A 20,588-nucleotide genomic window follows, 5' to 3' on the forward strand; every position below is an offset into this window, starting at 1 on the left:
AAAAATTTCTTATATCGCCCCCGATATCAAAAAGCGAAAAGAGGTCCTGGGGACGAGGTAAAAACAATCTCGTTGGTTTCATGATTCTTTTCAGTTTTTTCTGACCTTTTTAGAATAAACCAATGACTCCCAGCCTAGGTTAACTAAGCTTTCCTCCGGAATATCAAATTCATTTTCTCTCAAATTAATTACATTTTTTCAGGTGAGGGAGGCCATTCGCGCTCAAAACAAAAGATTTCCCGATATTGCCCAAGCGAACAAAGAACAATAGAATTAACCAAATCAAAAAGCCCTGTCAGTATTCTGACCGCAGAAAAATCGTTTGAGACCCAGCGAAACATTTTCTCTTCCATATTCCAATTTCCTGGTGGTGGTCTCCTGGCTATATGACCCCAGGAAATTCCATGACTTTTTCAACGCATTGTCTTTTTCACACCAGGATGACTTGCACGATGAAAAACTTACACGACAAAATTTTTTTGCGCTTTTAAATTCACTCTCGGGTAAATGAAATCTCATTCTGGGGTTTTGTAAAGGTTGCCTTAGTGACAAAATCTTTGATTAAACGGGGGTAACAAAATAGAAAATAACTATTTGGAAATATTTTTTTTAATCAGAAAAAATATTAGTGTACAAAAATTTGAATTATAAAAGGTTAATAATTATTTCAAAATTTATAGGACCACTATTGAGGTGTTCACAAACTTTCTTGTTAGTGTTGTGCCAAACTACTCAATTGTTGTTATCGTATGTGTAAAACAAAACACACCGAATACAGAAAACAGAAACACTCCTGTAATTCGAACACGTGCTACAAAACTTAAAGACCATTTCAAGGAATCAATTACTTTTCCTTGAATTGCAAAATGATCGAATTACAGAAATTGTAAAATAAAATGGTGTCCTACAATAAACATAATTATCTTCCTCAACAATTAACTGATATCTCTACTCGACAAACTTGGGTTACTCGCCATACATATTTCCACTTGAATTAAATATGGCAGATTAAAAACCAATGTGCGAGTGACAAAATTTCGAGTGAAAATGTCAACTAACGGCCAAAATTACAAATGCAAAATCAATTTTTTTTAATAAACAAATATATATGCAAATAAAAATTTCTACAAATTACATCATATATATACACACTGTCACAAAATGGTTACGAGCAGGTTATCAAAAAGATCCTAAGTACTTACAGCGGCGCCAAATTTTTGGTTCCCGAAAAACAGCCCAAAACTAAAAATTTATGTTGTTTATTTTTATACGTTCCCGACAAAGATCTCCGGACGTCTTAGATTGATTTCCTTGAAAAATATAAACGATTAAGACATATAGAATTGGTATCAAGATCGGTAGGGGGGATGAGAACGAAGTGGTACTGGCGATCTACAATCACAACGGAAGACGACATGTTTCTGTGCATAGGACTATAATAACAACCACCGGTAAAGAGGACAGTGCTTTATAAATGCCAACACCTTTGAATACACGTGAAGTTAAACAAATGTTGAAATATCTTCTTCTTCCTCATCGTCCTCCTGGCTATCCCTCTTCTTCTCCTCGTCACTGTAGTATGATCCCTGCTCCTCATCGCTGTAGTCGCTTCCAGTTCCAGTCTCACTGTCCGAGTAATCACTACCGGAGCCTGTCTCGCTCCCATCTTCACTAGCTGTAAGTGCTTTTTTCTCGAGGGAACTTTGACTGGAATAGCGAGGTGGAGGTACGTCAGGTTCACTAGCTGGTTCACTGGCTCTACAATGAATAAATAAACAATGACGGTCTATTCAACTAAGCTTATTTTTAAACAAATAAGCTTAGTTGAAAATTTAAAATAAACACTATTTTTGTTTTTCACAATTAGAAACCAACTACTTAGGACATCGAAATATCGATCAAAAAAACGACGCCGAAAACAAGTAACAACGACGTCAACGACGCCAAAAGTAACAATAACAACTTACGATAAATTCCTTCTATCGTCATATTGATCTTTATCATAAAGTGGTGCTTCAGTGGCAGGTCTTGAGTAAGCGCCATTAGAGCTTTTGGAAGGTAATTGGCTCATCTCCTGTGCGCCTCTATTTCCGCCGCCATATCCACCGTAACCTCGATCTCTTAAGCCTGCAATCAGAACGTAAAGGATGAAAGCACATATGTTAGAGCACGTAAATTAGAAACATAACAGTTCACCCTGATCACTCTTACAATGCAAAATAGAATAAGGTACATAGTGACGTATGTGTGACCACGCAAGAGCACAAGTTTTGACTTAGGTTGACCACGGTGCGTCAGAGAAAAAGGAAGTAAAAAGCAGACATAGACACAAAAACATCTTTTTTTTTGTTTTTTTTACAAATCAGCAAATTGAAATATTTTGCGGAAATTTATTTTTTTCGCAAATTGGTTACTTTCAGATAATGTTAATTTCCTTTAGGTATGCAATCATCAGTGAATTGATTTTTGCACGCATCATTTTTCACCATTTTTTTTTTTGCTAAAGTTGACTTTGACTCACATCAACAAGCAGTAGACAAACGAACACAACAAATGTGGTTGTCTGCAAATTTTAATCTAGACGAAATGTCGTTCGCAAAATTAAACAAACGCGCACAAGACAGCAAGTACTGAAGGTTATTTCGCTACATGACTAGCAAAAGAGGCGGTGGACTACACAGAAAAAAAAATATTACTTACGTTTGTAGGGCTTGGGACCACCTTTCAACAAGAAGGCCACCACAATGACGGTGATGCAGAAAAACAACATACACATGCCGACAGCTATAAACCAGTTGCTTTCATACCAATCAAACTGTGATGCATGCGATTGAGGCTCTAGAGTTTAAACATAAAATGATAAAAGAGCGGCTGGGCACAACCAGTGCAGTGTTTTTATAAATACTACTTTAATAAGATACTTCTTGCGAGGCCGTGAAAATATTACACAAAACACTGCATTACAACAAATATAACAAAAAAAACACAAATCCAGCTAAACATTTGGAAAGCACAAAATTTCATGACCCTCAGTTTGGGCAAATAAAAAAAATATTTACTCTGATCTACATGTCTGATTTTTAAATCTTTATAAAAATTCCGAAAAATAGAAATCCTAAGTTAGTGGCAACTCTACTCCTGCATTGAAAGCAACCTCTAATTCAAGAAATTGTAACTGAAAACTGGAAATCATATTTTCGTGAGTGCAAGAGGCATCAGCAAGTAATTGTACTAATTTTTCCTCAATAATGTATTTACTTCCCACTTATGCGAGCTGACTAATCATCAAAGTTCTAGCTATGAAGCGGTTGCTTAATTCTCCCACAGCTTTATTTTGATTTTGAAGTAAAGATAAAATAAATGTACATCAGTTGGATAAGTCGCTACGGTTTTCGTGATGGAAAGGATGAATTACACACTGCCCAAACATTTATGCCAGGGGGTAAAATTACCAAGAAAAGGGGCAAGGCAGAACAAGTAAAACACATATTCTTTTTTTGGATAAATCATCAATCTCGTAAATGAAATTTAACGGTGAAAAAGTGAAAAATGATCAAAAAAGCTTTGCACATTCCTTGCTAATCAATAACAACTGGGCAAATCAAAACTTGTCGATGTAAAGTTTTCGTAAGAAAATAAAGCTCACAAGAAAACTCCATGCCGAAAATAGGTTTTGTTACGCGCAGTATAGACAGTAGCAATTTTCGTCCATGTTTTATAAGAGTTCTTTAATTTATCGTGAGCGACATTCTGTGACATTTTATAATCCTCGAATGTTGGAAGTGAAAGTTTAAACATCAGAACTTTTACATTGCCGTGCTTACACGAGAGAGGTCTGAGTCTAGGTTAGTTGTTTTACATTTTTTAGAAGAGTCGTCTGTTTCACCTCATTTTTTTATGTAAATTCATAAAAAATTTCGGCACAAGCAGGCAAAAAGAAACTCCAGTAGTGTATCAAAAACAGGGGGAAAAAACCTTACTTGGTCTTCTGATAGGTTGTTGCTCTGTGACGTCACTCGTTTCACTTTGACCCATCGAATTTACCCCAACTGTCCAGAAATCGTACACCAAAAAGTCCAAACCCGTAACAAGCGTCCAAGCTCTATTCGGAAAAGCCTGCGATAATCTCTTGGGTTCATCGAAAAAATGACCTGAAAAGTAGAGCAATTTTCTTTCGAGAATTTAAACATTCTTACGTGATGAAATTCAATTTCCTAAAATGTATTTTTTCTTCCATCTTGTGCCTAAACTAGCGACAGACAAGGTGGTCAATCTTTTAATAGACTTTAATTTTAGGACTTTTGAGAAGAATTTTCAACCTTTTTCGAAAAAACATATATCATATAGTTTTTTACAACTAAAATTGTGGACGTTTAAGGAGAAAATTGTTAAAAAACCTAATTTGAGAGGAGTTTTGAGGAGACTTTTTAAAACTGAACACATCTAAGAAAGACATGTCAACCCTGGCGGAGAAGAGTAACTACAATTAGCGAGAATATTACAAGACTTTTCGCTAACGCTTTAGAGGACCTTTTTCAAAAAATTTAAAATTGTGGCAATAAGTAGGGGATTTTAAAGGATTAGAAGCAGCTCTCATTTGCTGAAAGTCAAAATGATTAATGAAAGTTTTTTTTTTAATACTTCCATTGGAATAAATAAATCAATAACCCTCAATAGAAGACTTAACAGAGGTGTGACCATCCAGCTTAACAATAATATGGGGTGATCGAATACCTACCAGTTGGACGGTAATAGACATAAAACGTGGTTGGCAGACCACCATACGAAGGCCGTTGAAAGGTGACATTGATAGCAGTATCGTCAAATGGTTTAGCCTTTGGAGCACCAGGCTTTCCAGGAACTATAAAATCGCAGAAAAATACACTTATATAGGCTGTAAACCATCTTTAACACGGCACAATGCATTAGAACAAAATAAAAGCTTACTATCTTCTGCACTGACAGCGAATCGTTCTCGCACCCAGGGACGACCTGGCCCCAAACGATTGCGTGCTCTTATTGTGACATCAAAATACGTCAACGGAGTCATTTTGTTGATCACATACGCTTCGCGCGATCGCCGGTCCATTGTTAGACGCTCCTCTTTCGCGGGTCTGGTATCACCTTCGTTCCTGGTTTCTATCCAGCGAATCTCATATGACTCAATGTATCCGTTTGGGTGCAGTGGAGGATTCCAATTGATATGCACAGACCTTCCATAGATTTGAAGATGAACATCAGACACGTAACCAGGAACTAAAAGAAAACTACCTCTTAAGAAAAAGCACACACGAATTTAACTGCCTGATCCAAGAAATTTCTAAACCCTCAAAATGCTGGTAGTCAAAGTTTAAACATTAAAACTTTTACATGCAGGCTTCTCATTTTGAGGTACGCGATCGCGTTCCTACGTTCTTTCGCGTACCTGAATTACGTGAGGTACTGGAAGATTACTTCCCAATGAAAAATAGCCATATTTAAAAAAAACCTTGTGTTGTTGCACATAGACATAAATCTCTTTTGCCTGGTTCCTTCGTCGTTGGTAACCAGGTCTTACACAAGAAATCCAGCCATGCGGTTCTTAACTAATGCGACGGTGAAGGCCGACGGAGCACGGATAAAGCAAGTCTGCAAAACGGCACTTACAGGCGAAACAGACATTTTATTATGGATTTAATTGTAGATAATTTTTTTATTGGATAAAACAATTGGAGACCATATAGTAGGTCCGAATTTTAACGGATTTTTTTTCAAACAATTTTGAAAACGAAACCCACGTGCGGTGTAATTTTTTTCTGTATAAATTAGCTGAACTGTCTGAATGAATTTTGAATTTTTATTTAAGCCACGTGAATAAAGATTTTTTTTAATTTGAAAACAAGGCAAAGTTTTCCCTGTTTGCACGTGATGGCTCGAAAAATAAACAATAAATTTATGAAAATGACAGTATGAGAGTCCCTATACGTAGACGCTCGATCATCCTTCAACTTTTTTACTTCAAAATGAATGCACAACAAAGATTAACCTCGCACGCGTAACATCATTTGCACCTGCGTTATTAAACAAATAAATAGCCATTTGGAAAATCACGTAACGTGGTCAACTGTAGTACGTAATTGATCACGTGACCACATATTTACAAAATGGGTGAATATCCTAATAGCAAAAAAAAAAAAAAAAACACCATATATCACTTCAGGATTCACTTTACATAAACTTACAGTATACAAAATTTATGTTTTAATGTTTTTAAATAATTAAAGGCTGGTGGCCACGATTTTGGGGGGTGTAAAGATTTTGCAATGAATTTAGAGGGTTTTTTAAGCAAAAAAATTGAGGAAAAATAGAAGGATCTGGTTAGAACTGAAGGGTTTAGGTTTAAAAAACCTATCAATTTCCAAGGTCAAGGACATATATACGTTCAGAAAAGTTTCAGGATGAATGATTTAAAACAATTGAAATGAAGTTGTGAAACTACCATCTTTTTCGAGGACAATAGAGGACTTTAGAGCAAATTTAGCTAACTTGACTAGCCTTGCTATAATTTGTTTGTTTATTATGCTTATATATTTACTGCTCTATTTACTTCTGCAATGGATGGTTGAAACGAAAAGATTATTTAAATAAAATATTGATCTGAAAAAAAAAAACTGCAGGAAGAAATAAGGGTGTTATTACAAGTAATTTATTCTTTCGAAAAATATTTAATTGCTCTTGATATGTTTGGAAAGAAATGAAATGCACAATTAAGTAATAGACGTGATAAAGGCACTTACTTCTTGCACTTGACGTAAACTCAATCACACCACTTTCTGGCCCAGCACCTCCATTGTTCACTGCAGCTACAGTAGCCAGGAAATCTACTTGAGAGGTAAGGTTGGATAAAGTGGCACCATTTGAGTAATCCTTTCCCATAAATGTTTGATATTTGTACACAATGGAATCTGTGGCTCTTCTGGATCGGCCACTACGTCCACGTAAATGCTCAGCGTCCGTTATGTTCCAATAGCGCACCTATTGAAATTATTACTGAAATTAACTACTAAACACTAATTAATGTGGTGATTACTTAATGGCTAAAAAAAACTAGTCATCCATGATACCTCATTAATTATATAAAAATAATGCACCGAATTTTATTTGGTTGGATTCTATACTAATAAAAAAAATCCTCTAATCACTCAACTGTTGGAACACAGCATGGTAAAAGTTATTTTCATGACATCAAAAAAACATGTCCTTAATGTTAGTTATGTTCAAGAATCATGTATCTTATGAAATCATACTACAATTCAAAAATGAAAATGAAATTTACCCGATATCCATCTGCGTCTTTTACAGGAGACCAATGGAGCTCAACATTATCAATAGTTATTTTTCCAACTCCCACATTACTTGGCGCAAACTCTGGAGCTAAAGGAACACACAAAAACTTACTCAACTTAATAGAGAGTCTTTGTCTAAATGACAGTTTCGTACTTGTAAACAGAGCACATGCAGAGCTTCTGTGGAATAATCTTACATGTAAGAGAACTTTCAATTAAAACTTAAAGTTGCACGAAACTACACAACTTCGTAGCTGGTCAAAATAACAGTAGTGTATTCTATATGAATAAAAAAAAGCAAAAATATTTTAACAATTTTAGTACAGAATTTTTTTTAACATAATATTACCTTTTCGTCCAGAATATGCAGTTTTAATTTCGTCGTTTCGTATGTCAGGTCCATAACCCTCTTTGTTCTTGGATAAAACATAGAATTGATACTGTACGTACTCGCCAGGTGAAGTTATCGCATATTCTGTTTGGTTGAGGTCTGTAATTGGCTTCTTCTGAAACAGCTTTTCGCCTACCTTTCTGTAATTTACTTCATATTCAAAATTGTCCCCGCCAAAGTAAACATCAGTGACAGGCTAAAAACATGATGCAAGACAAATATTTAATTCCAGCTGCAAACTTTTTAATTTATTATGTACATTTTTGTGTATTAAAACAGCGTACAGACACATGAATAATAGTAAATAAACAAAACAATTTATTTTAAAAGTAGTGCTTAAATTTTTTCCGCTTATTACTGTTGCATACTATGTGTATTGGCTAGTATATAATATAGAATTATATAGTATAGTAACCGATTGCTTAAAGTCAGGTTAAATAAAAAACTGCACATTGCAATCTTTATGCTTTAAACTTTTTTGACGTAGCTGTAATTGTGGCCCAGTGATCGTGAGACTAAAGACTGGTGCCACAGTAATATAATATGTTATATTTTAATTCTTCCAAACCTATGCTCATAAAAAAGTCAAACAAAAAAACATCATATCCAACAGATTATGAAAGAAATAAAGGCAACTTTGTCACGAAAACAATTGCAAGTCCTAGTCTTCAGTTAATGAAAATCACACTTACACGCCATCGTATAGACAATTTTCCCACTCCATAAACTATACCAGTAACATTTACTGGATTGATAACAGGTTCTAAATGCAAAAATGTAAACATTAAAAGTCTTTTACGAAATCTAAAATGTGGGCCCAAATAATAAACACAATAATCTTACTTCCCGCTTTAGTGTTGCAAGTATTTGGTGACGTTGGGCGACTTGGTCTACCAGTTAAAAGGTCAGACGCTGCTATCAATCGGAAGATGAGATTAGCACCAGGAACAAGAAACTTGTTTAGCTTAAACTGAATAACTTTGCTTGATGCCGCTGCAATCATTTCGGAGTTTGGAATAAGAGGATCACCTTTCCCACCAAACCATTTGTTAGCATGCGATGACTGGTTAGTTGAAAACTCAACAAAGTACTTCCTAATTGGTACCCCAATCTGCTCTCCTCTATGCCATCTCAATATGATATCTCCATTGTCTTTATTATAACAGTTACCATCAATGCGCAAACCTGTAGGTGGTTCTGGTGGTGCTTTGACCGTCAGATTTGCATGAGACCATTTTTCTGATATAACATTACCGACAGTGGTGTAAGCATGGCAAGAATACATTCCAGCATCATCCACAGTTAAATTCCTTATGAATAATAACCTAGGTGGACCAGTTGCACGCTGTTCAAGGTAAATTCTATTTGTAAATTTAGTCATCCTCACACCACCCTTATACCATTCAATGCGCAAATCCAATCTTTTGTCCCAGCTAGCTCCACAAAATAGTTCTGTATAATCCCATCCAATATCTTCTCTACGACTTTCTATATGGTTAGTGATCAATGTTGGTTCTAAAAGTCAGAGAGCAAAATGTATAAAAATCAGTTGCTAGTTAAAACAATAAATATAGCTACAATTAACCGCTTTTAACCACAATTAAATCTTTTTCACAAAAACTTTTTCACTAAAAATGAAAGTTTTACATTGCAGAGCATTCTTTTTTTCTGCATAGACATTTTAATTGTGGTTATTGCCTGAACTTTACAAAAATAATTTTAAAAATCAATTCAAATAAAACTGTTTTGCAAAAATTTGAAGAGTTTTATGAAACAACAAAAATATAAATCTTATTTACTTTATCGTTATAAATTCAAAACAAAACAATACTTTAAACACAATTTTCCAAGTCACATTTTGTTGCAAAATAAAGCATTGGAAAATGTTACCTAAGACAACTGCAGTCCCTTCACTGAAAGCAGAACCAAGAATGTTAGTAGCTGAACATCTGTACTTTCCAGCATCTGATTTTTGCACATTTGTAATCTGGAGGGATCCATTTTTAAAAATTTTGTAACGACCACCATCAACAATATCAACATTGTCCCTTTTCCACGTTTTTTCAGGTATAGGTCCACCCAATGGATTACAATGAATCATCATTGTGCTCGTCCTAAACAGATAGATTGGGTCGTCCAACGGAACACGAAATTCTGGTTTCATTTCTAAAAAATAAACAAGTATTTATTATTATTCTGCCATTTTGAATTTTAATTTTGTAAACAGCATTAAATAAAAAGTAAAACAAAAGGTTTACAAAAAAGGCTTTAACAATTAAATTGACATCAGTTTATTATTTGTCTTTCAAACAACTGTTTATGGAAACTTTGGAAGTGTTGATTAGCCACATCAAAATACAGTGAAAAGAGGAATAAAAGAGCAACATACCTTTTATTCTAAGAAATGTCGACATTGTCAACGTTTCCAATTCATTGAAGGCAACACAGATATATATGCCATTATCTATAAACCTTGTTTCCTCGATGGTCAGTACTCCCCCGTAGTCGTTTACCCCATCACCTACCACCTTCTTTCTTTTATCTCTAAATATGTTGATAGAGGGGATTCAAAGCTAAATCATGCATACAATCTGACAATCAGAGAATCTGTATAATACAGATTCTCTGAAAATGTATAATAATATATATTTAAATTGTATAAGACTTGCTTAAGTAATTGAAGCATGGATATGTTAAAACTTGGATAATTGTTCAAGGGTTAATATTCTAATATCAGATGGTGTGCAAAATTGAAAGATTTATGATTATAGAAACAGATTTTTCCCAAATAACAATTGCGTTATTTTCAATTAACATTGGCTGGCAGTCAGGCACTTCGCCTGTGAACAAAAATTCTTGATTTCGTTGGTAAATTTTTGCAGATGTAAATTTTAACCTTTAACACGCAGTACAGTCAAACCTGTGTTACAACCACCTCTCTATAAGGACCACCTTCTTATAAAGACCACTTTAAAGAGCCTACCTTCAAATTTAGTAATCTATAGTGACCACCTCCCTAACGCAACAAACACCCACACAATATGGCACCCCAGTTGCATCACAGCCTATATATAACGACCACTAAAATAAAAATGCTCATTTTGTCTTTGTGGTAATTTTACTGTAGGGAAACTCCATATATTTTGCTCAATGTTCTATAAAGCCAACTAACATGGTACATAATTACATTATATCAAAACTTTATTATCTTGCACAGTACGTTTTATATTATATTAGGTTTAGCTAACATGGCACCCAAAATAACAAAGTTAAAATAGTTTTTTTTAGCACTTTTTAGATTTAATGTTAGAAAGTACTACATTTTTCTAAAAACTTTGTTTGCCAACGTTTCAACAACTTTAGCATCAAAAAACTGTGTAAGAACCAGAACTAGAGATGGTCGTTATAGATAGGTTTAACTGTGATGCTATTTGCTTCTAAGGGATAAACTGCCACTTTGAAGAAAAAAGTTTTGATATTTCCCAATATTTTTTTAAATTGCTCAAACATTGGTATCTTTATTTCCCCTTTTAGTCCCAAAAAAACATATATCAATATTACATTAAGTTGTAATAAAGGAATCCACATATATCTGGGAAAGTTACATTGAGCAGAACATACAAAAAAACATACTGTGATGTAATTAATCTTGTTCCATTCTGAAACCACTCAACTTTAGGTGTTGGGAACCCAGTGGCATTGCATATCAATTCAAAACGATTACCCAAAGGTTGATCAATCGTATCCGGAAGAACGTTTTTCCATTTTGGTGGGACTATGAGAGAAGCAAACATGATGAGCTCCTGGACTATAAGAGCTTTGTACTTTACGCTCTGAAATAATGTTTCGTGACTCATTTGATAACCCAAAAAAAATTGTCAATAGTTGTAGAAATATTTGGAAACAGTTAAAGCATATCTACCTGTTATAGTTCTTTATGCTTTAGTTTTAGTCAATTACTTTTGTAAAGAAGTTTTGATACAAAGAAAAAACCTACATAGGACTGTCAATTGGCCTTGTCTGTGGTCCTCTCCATGAGCATTCTTTGCGTAACATCTAAATGTACCACCTGAATATCTAGTCAATCTTCTGATACGAAGTTCCATCTTGTTCCCAAAAAACTCAAAAAACTCAAAATTTAGTTTTCCATCACCAGTTACACTTCTAATAGGGACTCCTTGATATTCCCAGCGGTACTCTGGCAGAGGTCTAAACACAACCACATAATAAACGATGCAAAAGTGAAACATTTTCGTTCCTGGTCAGGAGACGCCATGTGATCACATGTAGTCCACATACACATAATTTTGAGGGATCAATTTACTGCTCACATAATTTACAAAATGTGAAATAAAGTTTTTAATAAGTTTATTTGCTTATTATGAAAATATAATTGTGAAAATTTATTACTCCTGGTAATGCTTAAAGTTGATGTTTCGAAAAGCCTTTTATTCTTTAAGAGTTTTTACTAAAGAAATGTCTTCCAGACATTTTTAATAACTCCAAATTGGTTGAAAAATTTAGTTGAAAAAATCTAAGTAGCACAACAGAGAATTCCATGAGTCAAGTGCTCATGCCCACACATGCGCAAAACTATCTAGGCGTGGCCACTATCGCATATGCAAAAGGTACACATCAGCTATTTTGGAACACTTAACCTCTTTCTTACTGAAAGATTTAAACAGGAGCATTACTTATTAAACCCGAAGACTCATTATAAAAATATTTTTTTCAGTATAATTCTAATATTTTTTTGTTTACTTGTATTTTTAAATTCTAAACTGTATAAAAAATGCTCGAGTGGGAATTATTTCGAATCTTTTCTAATGTATTTCTGCAGCATATACTATACTTGCTCAGGCATTATTTTAGGATTTAAAGCTACAGCCGCTTTTACTGTAAGACTGAGTTTAAATTTTCCGATTTTGGTATTCCCAGCTAAACAACATAAAAAGCTCACAAGTTTTTTTGGTAGCGCATGTGCAAATAAAGTAAATCTCAAATTTCAAATTTTGAAATGCTCATTTCAATCATACGTGAAAAAATGATGAATTTTAAGCATTATAAGTAGATTTGTAAATAAAATATGTCTCATCACCATTCATCATTCTTGGCTTAACGTCCGTTTTCCATGCTAGCATGGGTTAGAAGGGGTATATTAATGAGCCTCTTCCAATCTGATCTAGACTATGTTAGATCTAAACTCAACTTTCTCTGTATCAAACCTGTCCTTATAACCTCCTGCCAAGTCTTTCTCAGTCTGCCTCTGGGCTTTTGCCCAGGAACTATCAAGTCTCTACACTTTCTTACCCAATTATCCTCCTCCATTCTTTCCAAGTGCCCCAGCCAATTCAATCTTCTTTTACACATCCACCTAACCATTTTCATCTTTCTAAACGGTCTGCTTCACTGCCCATGTCTCACTACCATACAACATAACACTTCTTACACAGGCCTCATACAACCTACTTTTACCTCAATTGACAAGACTCTGCTAGTCAACAACGGAAGTAACTCTCTGAACTTTTTCCAAGCAGAACCATTCCTGCAAGTAAAACTTCTTCCAACACCCCTTTCACTGCCCAACATATCACCTAAGTAACAGAAGTTCTCAACTATCTCTAACGAGCCACTGTTGTACATCATTAAAGCTGGAAATACTTCATTCTCTATAATCTCACCTTTGCAACTCTTGCATACAAACTGAATGTCAGCTCTTAACCTTCCACCAATACTACTGCACTTCTTATGTACCCAATGCTTGCAAGTCTGACAAAAAATTGTTGTTGTTGTTACTACCAACCCCTTTTCTGCTAATCTTGACTTTAGACTTTGCTGTGTTCACCCTTAGCCCTTTCTCTCCCAGTCCTTTTTTCCACTTCTCAAACTTTTCACTCCATCGACAGCGCTTCTAAGACTAGAAGACTAAACCCTGATGTACACCAACATTTACACTAAATTCATCACTAAGTGAATTGTTAATCCTGACACGACTTCTAGCATTGCTGTACATAGACTGTACCATCGTAACTAGCCACTCATCCACACCTAATGTTCTCATAGCCCACCAAATAACTTTATGTGGCACTCTATCAAAAGCTTTCTCTAAATCTACAAAGGCAAAATAGAGATGCCTTCTCTAAAACTAATTTTAAAAAAAAATTGTGTTTTTTTTCAACAGTATATTTACAAGACTGAAAATTCACCAAGTTTTTGAATGCATTCACATACCGTCCTGTTGCTCCACAAGTTAGAACAAATGGCCTATCAACTGCTCCTTTCATGGTCTTTGGCATATGAGCTTCCAAAACTGGTTCACGGTTTTCCAGTGCAGCTAAATGATTAAATTAGAAAAATTAAAATTATAAAAATTGATTCATGCTAGCTTTTTACCTACCTACTGTGAATTTTTTCACAGGCTCAGAGCTAGTTACCCAGTTATCTAGAAAAATTTTGTAAAAACATTGTGCCTGTTATTTGATTATAGTAAAGGTCCCGTGGTTTAAAAACCTGGAAGCTATTTTATTTTACATAAAGAATACCTACTGTTATTAATGAAGTTCAAGTTAAAAATTAACAAATTTAAAGTGCCAGTGCAATGTTGTTTTTCAAACTTTCAAAGCTGTCTTCCTTGTGTGTCTACTTTCATTTTCAATTTTGTAAACATTATGCCCAAGAAACAAGACTTTTCTAAAATGCTTCGCCCACGTCAGTGGCAAAGTTTAAAATCAAGACAGAAAAACATAGTAATTTAGCACTAACCCAATGGGAAAAATAAAATTACAAATAAACAACTTAAAAAAAGTATGTAAATATGCTGTAAGAAGTAATACATGAAAAAAAATTCATGTTGAAACTTTTTTGTTTGGTTCTCTTTTAAGTAATTTTGGGTACCTTGGATTTTGAAGATTTTAAAGCAGGCAAAACAATAAAAATCATGATGGTGGAAATGGAGTAAGGCAAAAAAGTACAGTGCAATCGCAAAGTAAAACAAACTTAGTGCTGTACAATAGACACTGGAAACAAGCTCAGGCATCTATATATTGCACAATGTGGAGCACTTTGATTTCTGCGCCCTAAACATACGTGCCAAAAGATTGGAGTGGGCTTTTACTGCCCAAGGGGTTTATGAAGCTGTAAATCATGGCTTGTGGGTACGATCTTCGAAATTGAGTATTTACTCCAATAATTTCTTGAACATTTTTGTAGTTAAACTATATGATTGTAGTTAGGCCACAGTTAATTTAATTTTCATTTAGGGTTCATTTTATCATTTACGTAATGTATAATGCAGCATTATTATGTGTTTTCAAAAAACAACTTTTTTTTAACAGTGCTTTATTTTTCATTTTTTTTGTTTGCGGATTGTCCTTTAAAGCCTATTTTTGATCGTCCTGTTTTTTGATTTAAAAAATTTAGAATGCGAGCAGTGGACGCTAAAGGAAAAATTAATTAACTATAGCTTTAATAACAATTTGATACATATTCAAGCTTTAAATAAAAATAATATGCACACAACAACCCACAATGTATTGGTTATGTGTGGAAGGGGTTTAATGTATCCTGAATATTGATTTTTTAGAAAATTAAACCATATACACAAAAAATACTTACTTTTATATGCTGTTAGAAACATGTATTTGTTTGAAGCTACAGTTTGTCCATAGTTGGTTATAATACACGAAAGTCCACCAAGACTAGATGACTGGAGAATATCAAACTCGTCAACGTAACTATACACAAGATCACCATTATTTTTTATAAACATACGTTTATTAGGATTTCCAGAGTAAAAATATTCTGTTTTTCTTGTTTTTAAGTCAACAGCTCCCCAACTGTATTCACACCCATAGCCAAGTTTGTGTGCTGGACAGTTTATAGTCTCACTTTTACCAACCGTTGGATTTATTTCTATAGTGTTGTCTTTCCGTAAATAATTATCTCGTGAATTAAACTTAGCCATAACACGAATTTGAATATACTTTTCTAAAAATACAGCACCAACTTCATTCCGTGCTATGCAACGATATCGACCTGTGTCGTGCTTGTCACTTTCATCGTTATATTTCCCCTTGACACCTTTAATAGTGATTCGATTTCCTAAATTACAAAAAAAAATGTACGTATCTGTAAAACGCTTTTAATCACACATAGAACAAAAAAAGAATAAAACATGGTTATTATCACTTTAGGGACATGAAATTATGTACAACACAAAATGTTACCTTTAAGTATGTGTCGAATTTCGGCTCCTTCCACACCATTAAATGGTTGGTCTTTGACAAACTTGACCCCATTAAATGACCACTCTATAGTAGGTGCTGGGTTGCCAGATGCACTGCATTCCATTTTAAGATCCCCAAAACCGACAACATTCTGAATTGGTATTGGTTGGAGGATCACCACCTCATGGACTTTCGGAGGGATTTCTAAAATGCAAGAATATAGTAAATCTGTCTTCACAGCCAACTTCACAAGCACAGTTTAGCTGTTTAAATAAAAAGGTGAACAAGTGCTTTCGGTATAGGTTCCACCTGCCTAAAGCTAACAGTTTGCTGTAACTTTGTGTTTTATTATTTTCATATTGTATGTAACCACAAAATAGTTTACCAATATATAGCTTTCTAACAATTTTTAATTTTTATTAACCTTTACTAAAATAGTATTGACTATTAATTTATGAAAATATATCAATGTTTAGATGTAAACCTTGCTATTACACGTAAGAATATAAGACCCTCTTCCTAACAAACGTGTCTAGGGGTCTAGTTCTAAAAGTACATTACTTTCCAATTTTTTTCTTAACTAGATTTATGAGAATGATATACCCTGTCTATTATTTCCAGGAGTGGTCATGGCTTGGGTGGGAAGACCTAGAGTATTTAATGCTCATTTTAAGTTACAAGTTTTAAGTTTGTGGCGCCGTAGATTAGTGGTTATAGCTCTCGTACTCTGTGCGGGAGACCGGGGTTCGATTCCTCTTGACGGCGATTCAACATGGGCGAGTGAATGTTACCATAGCCCCGGGTTAACCCAAGCCATGTGAGGGAAATTGGGAAGATGGCACACTGTGTTGGCTGTTGGATGTTACCGGGAGTTGTCTAGTAGAGCGCAGGCTCTAATTGGGTCTGCGTAGCTCAAAATGAACATTAAATACTCTAGGACTCTCCATCTACGCCATGGCCCCTCCTGGAAATAATAGACAGGGTATATCCCTCGATATTTGTGAGGCAAGCCATGTAAAATATGCACATCTATCTATCTACAGACACAATAAGGTCGGCGCTCTAGCAGACAACTCCCTGGAACATTAAACGGCCCATACAGTGTGCAATCTTCGCAACTCCCTTACATGGCTTGGGTTAACCTGGGCTATGGTCACATTCACTCTCTCGTATTGAATTGCTACCAAGGGGAATTAAACCCTGGTTTCCTGTACAAAGTGCAAGAGTTATAAGTTACCTAATTGCACATAAATTTGAAGTTCTGGATAGAAAACGTGTCAAATAAAGTATTACATAGTTTTTAGGTTCATTTTAAAACATTTTGGATCGACAAACTGAGATATTATTTTCCTTTTTGTAAAGTTCCCTTCAAAAAATTATTAATACATTTCAATAAAACATTTCTTTTGAGGGAAACACAAGGTACAGTACTGGAATCAGGACACCTAACATAGTGAGCGCGTATCATGCGTGAAACGAACGATCTGATCCTATCGTGACCATTGCGATAGAAAAAATTTAAACATTTAAAAATTCTTTTGCATCTTGTAATATATTTTTATTGGAAATTGGATTTTAGAATTAAGGCGACCATAACGTAATAGTTGTTCTGTGAGCGAAGTAGATAGGAGCTTACGTTCTAATTTTATCGAGCATGTATGTTGGAAAAACAAAAAAAAATTAAAAAAATAACATTGGAGAAGGGACAAGCATATTTTTCTATGTATTTTGCATAACGCACACAGTTTATATTTTTTAGTTGCAAAGACAAAATAATAATAATAATAATAATCTCACTTAAAATCTCACAAAATGGAACTAGCAGTCACAGAATATACTTGTGTTATTTCGAAAAAAAAACAAAATATAGAATGAAAAAAGCAAAATATAAATTTGATAAAAAAGTTTAGTGTTCTTTTAATGTTTTTGCGCAGTCTTAAGAAAATCTAAATTTAAGTGCAAAAACTTTTTACTTACCCAAATCAATTTATAAACATGTGCATGTGGTTGCTTTTTCCGTTTGTTTTATAGTTCTGTGTCATTATTTTTTTCATACTGGAGAAAAGTGGGGGACGTTTAAACTTCTGAACCCCAAACACATTTTTAATTTATTTTTCATATTTTTAATGGTCATTTGATGCTTAAAGGTAGTGAAGGTAGAAAAGAAAATCATCATCCATACATTTAATTTTACATTTTTTAATAGTTTTAACAGAAATTAATAATGAAGTCCTGGGCACTAGGTTGTGAAATACATGTCAATAACAACTAACAATGATACCTACTATACTGGTCTATTACCAGAAGCAAATCATTTCAATGTGCTCAATGTGATTGCAAAGATATAAATAGATTAGAATAACATTCAATACAAAGAAAAATGATCTCCAGAATTGTGTTTTGAGAGAATATGGTAAAAGTGTTGCGGTATTAGATTTTAGCAAGCGTAATTTTGAACAAATATAATAATCATAACAAAGGAGGGTGTTACAACAATAATAATTTTTTTTTTCACGAGATGGGATAAGAAAATATTTGATTGTTTTTTCTTTTTTTTTCTTTAAAACATTTTCGCTTGATATTATTATTTTACTAGTTATTTAAACCCGTGGAATAATCCACTTAAATTTATTTTATTTGTTCAATTTAAACGAAATTCCGTGGAGATATCCACTCAAAAACATTTAAAATTTATTCTATGTTTCTGATCACAAAATCATTTGTTGTCAGTTTCATTTAAAGACGCAAGCAATAAAAACTTTTGAACGAAATTGACAACTATAATAACAACATTAATTGCCTTTATTTGACTTTACTTGTATAACAATTTATAACAAAGGTCCCGTCACGGTAAATTTAAATTCTCATGCAATAAAATTCCTAACTAATGAAATCACTTTATTTTATCACATGATTTGTTTTAGCCAAACAACGAAATTCATTCAAGCAGGAATAAATAAAACCAATATGTTTTTCATGTAACAGTAGACAATAGACAGGTGTTTAAGGGAATAATAAAAAATTAATTACCCGTGACTTTTGTGTAATAAAGTTTACATAATTACACAAAGGTTTTTAGGAGAACAATAAAATAAATTAACCGAGACTTTACAAAAGACAGAACAAAAATAAATGTTTAGCAAAAGTGACATGTTACCGCGGCTGTTTCTTTAGAAAAAACAACACATCCACTTTGCCTGTTACAGACACACGGAACTGGCGTATTATTATATAGATTGTTTTTGTGAAAATTACGCGGATACAGGATCCACGATGTTAGGTGTCCTGATTCCAGCGCTGTATATAAATAAATTCAAAACTTTGAAATATTTAACCACCACTTTTTGTATTTCAGTTGAAATCAGCCAGAAAAAAATGACATAAACAAGAAATGAAGTACAGCTCATATAACAATGAAAACAATATATTTTTACAGCAAAAATTGGTATGTGAAATGAAATTTGCATGTCACAATAAGATTCAGACTAACAGTCAAAATGTGTACAGAAATTATCAGGTTTTAGGAGACACAGATTTGAAGCTCTCCCCAGCACCAGAAAAAAAGTTTTGAAGATAAGTGAAACAAAGAAACAGGGGATTTCTAAAATGGATGAAACCATCTCAAGCTAAACCAACTGCCTAAGGTTCATTGTAAAGTCACCAATTATTCTCTTAGGCAACCAATTTCACAAACTTACACATTTTTAAAATAATGTAGGTACTTACGTTCCTCCACAGGTGGGAGTTGACAACTTGCTATATAAAACAACCATGCAGCAAATATGTAATAAATAGTAATTTTCATTTTAAACTACATAACACAAAATGCAAATAATACATGACAAAACAAAAAACAAGATTCTTTTTAACATTTCATGTTGGCAAAAATGTTATACTAATATGCCTTGGATATACCCTATTTTTCAGCTAAGCTATTCTCGGATCCGGGTTAGCATTATCAAATTTTTTTAAAAAAAACAAGGAACTTTTGAGTAAAATGAGCGCCATACTTGGATTTAACAGCAAAAATTATATAACATAGGAAATTTAGAGTACGAAAAGATTATTAGACCAGGATTTATTGTAATTCAAAGTTTTTAAATTTTATAAGAGTTTGATCATAATATCTAACTGCAGTGGAAAATTTTCACTGCAGTTAATTTGTGTCATCATTTCTTCATAAAACATCAAAAGTTTGGCTACTAATAGAGGCAGTTGTACTTAGTGTATAAACTTAAAAATTTGCATGTTTTCATAAATTTTGGTGTTGAATTTAAATAGTTTGTCATTTTGTTGAAAATGATCAGAAAATCTCAACCCGGATGCGATAATACTTTATCACACAAAATTTGAACAGGTATATGCTTACATATGTGATAGAACGTCAGCAATCACAATTTAATGTGACATGTGGCATGTTTTTTTAAGTAAGCCTCCTTGAATTGTAACTAACTCCAAAGTTACAATTCAAGGAGGCTTCTAGTAAACATTTCAACATTTCAAACATTTCAAAATTAGATTAAGGCCTTAATTCAATTTTTCTTATATAATTTTACAAATAGTTTTTTATTTTTTATTTTTTTGATTCATAAGCCTTTGTTATTTTTTCTTTGTTAGCAAGACATGTCGAAACAGTATTTTTCTTCA

General features: G+C 33.7%; 1 protein-coding gene across 1 annotated transcript; it reads right to left on the reverse strand.

The window, feature by feature from the left end:
* Positions 1-593: 593 nt before the first annotated feature.
* Positions 594-19,772, reverse strand: LOC130624964 (contactin-2-like). Its single transcript, XM_057440030.1, has 19 exons — positions 19,668-19,772; positions 15,942-16,145; positions 15,331-15,816; positions 13,948-14,050; positions 11,714-11,925; positions 11,350-11,491; positions 10,106-10,260; positions 9,607-9,882; positions 8,560-9,231; positions 8,409-8,479; positions 7,675-7,912; positions 7,316-7,413; positions 6,777-7,014; positions 4,948-5,256; positions 4,739-4,861; positions 3,981-4,151; positions 2,701-2,838; positions 1,968-2,127; positions 594-1,758 (listed from the first exon to the last, which is right to left on the reverse strand). Exons 1-19 carry the CDS (start codon positions 19,744-19,746, stop codon positions 1,503-1,505), a joined length of 4,131 nt encoding a protein of 1,376 aa, XP_057296013.1. The 5' UTR covers positions 19,747-19,772; the 3' UTR covers positions 594-1,502.
* Between the last annotated feature and the right edge of the window lie 816 nt (positions 19,773-20,588).

The sequence above is a fragment of the Hydractinia symbiolongicarpus genome, chromosome 14 (genome assembly GCF_029227915.1).
Source record: "Hydractinia symbiolongicarpus strain clone_291-10 chromosome 14, HSymV2.1, whole genome shotgun sequence".
NCBI lineage: Eukaryota > Metazoa > Cnidaria > Hydrozoa > Anthoathecata > Hydractiniidae > Hydractinia > Hydractinia symbiolongicarpus.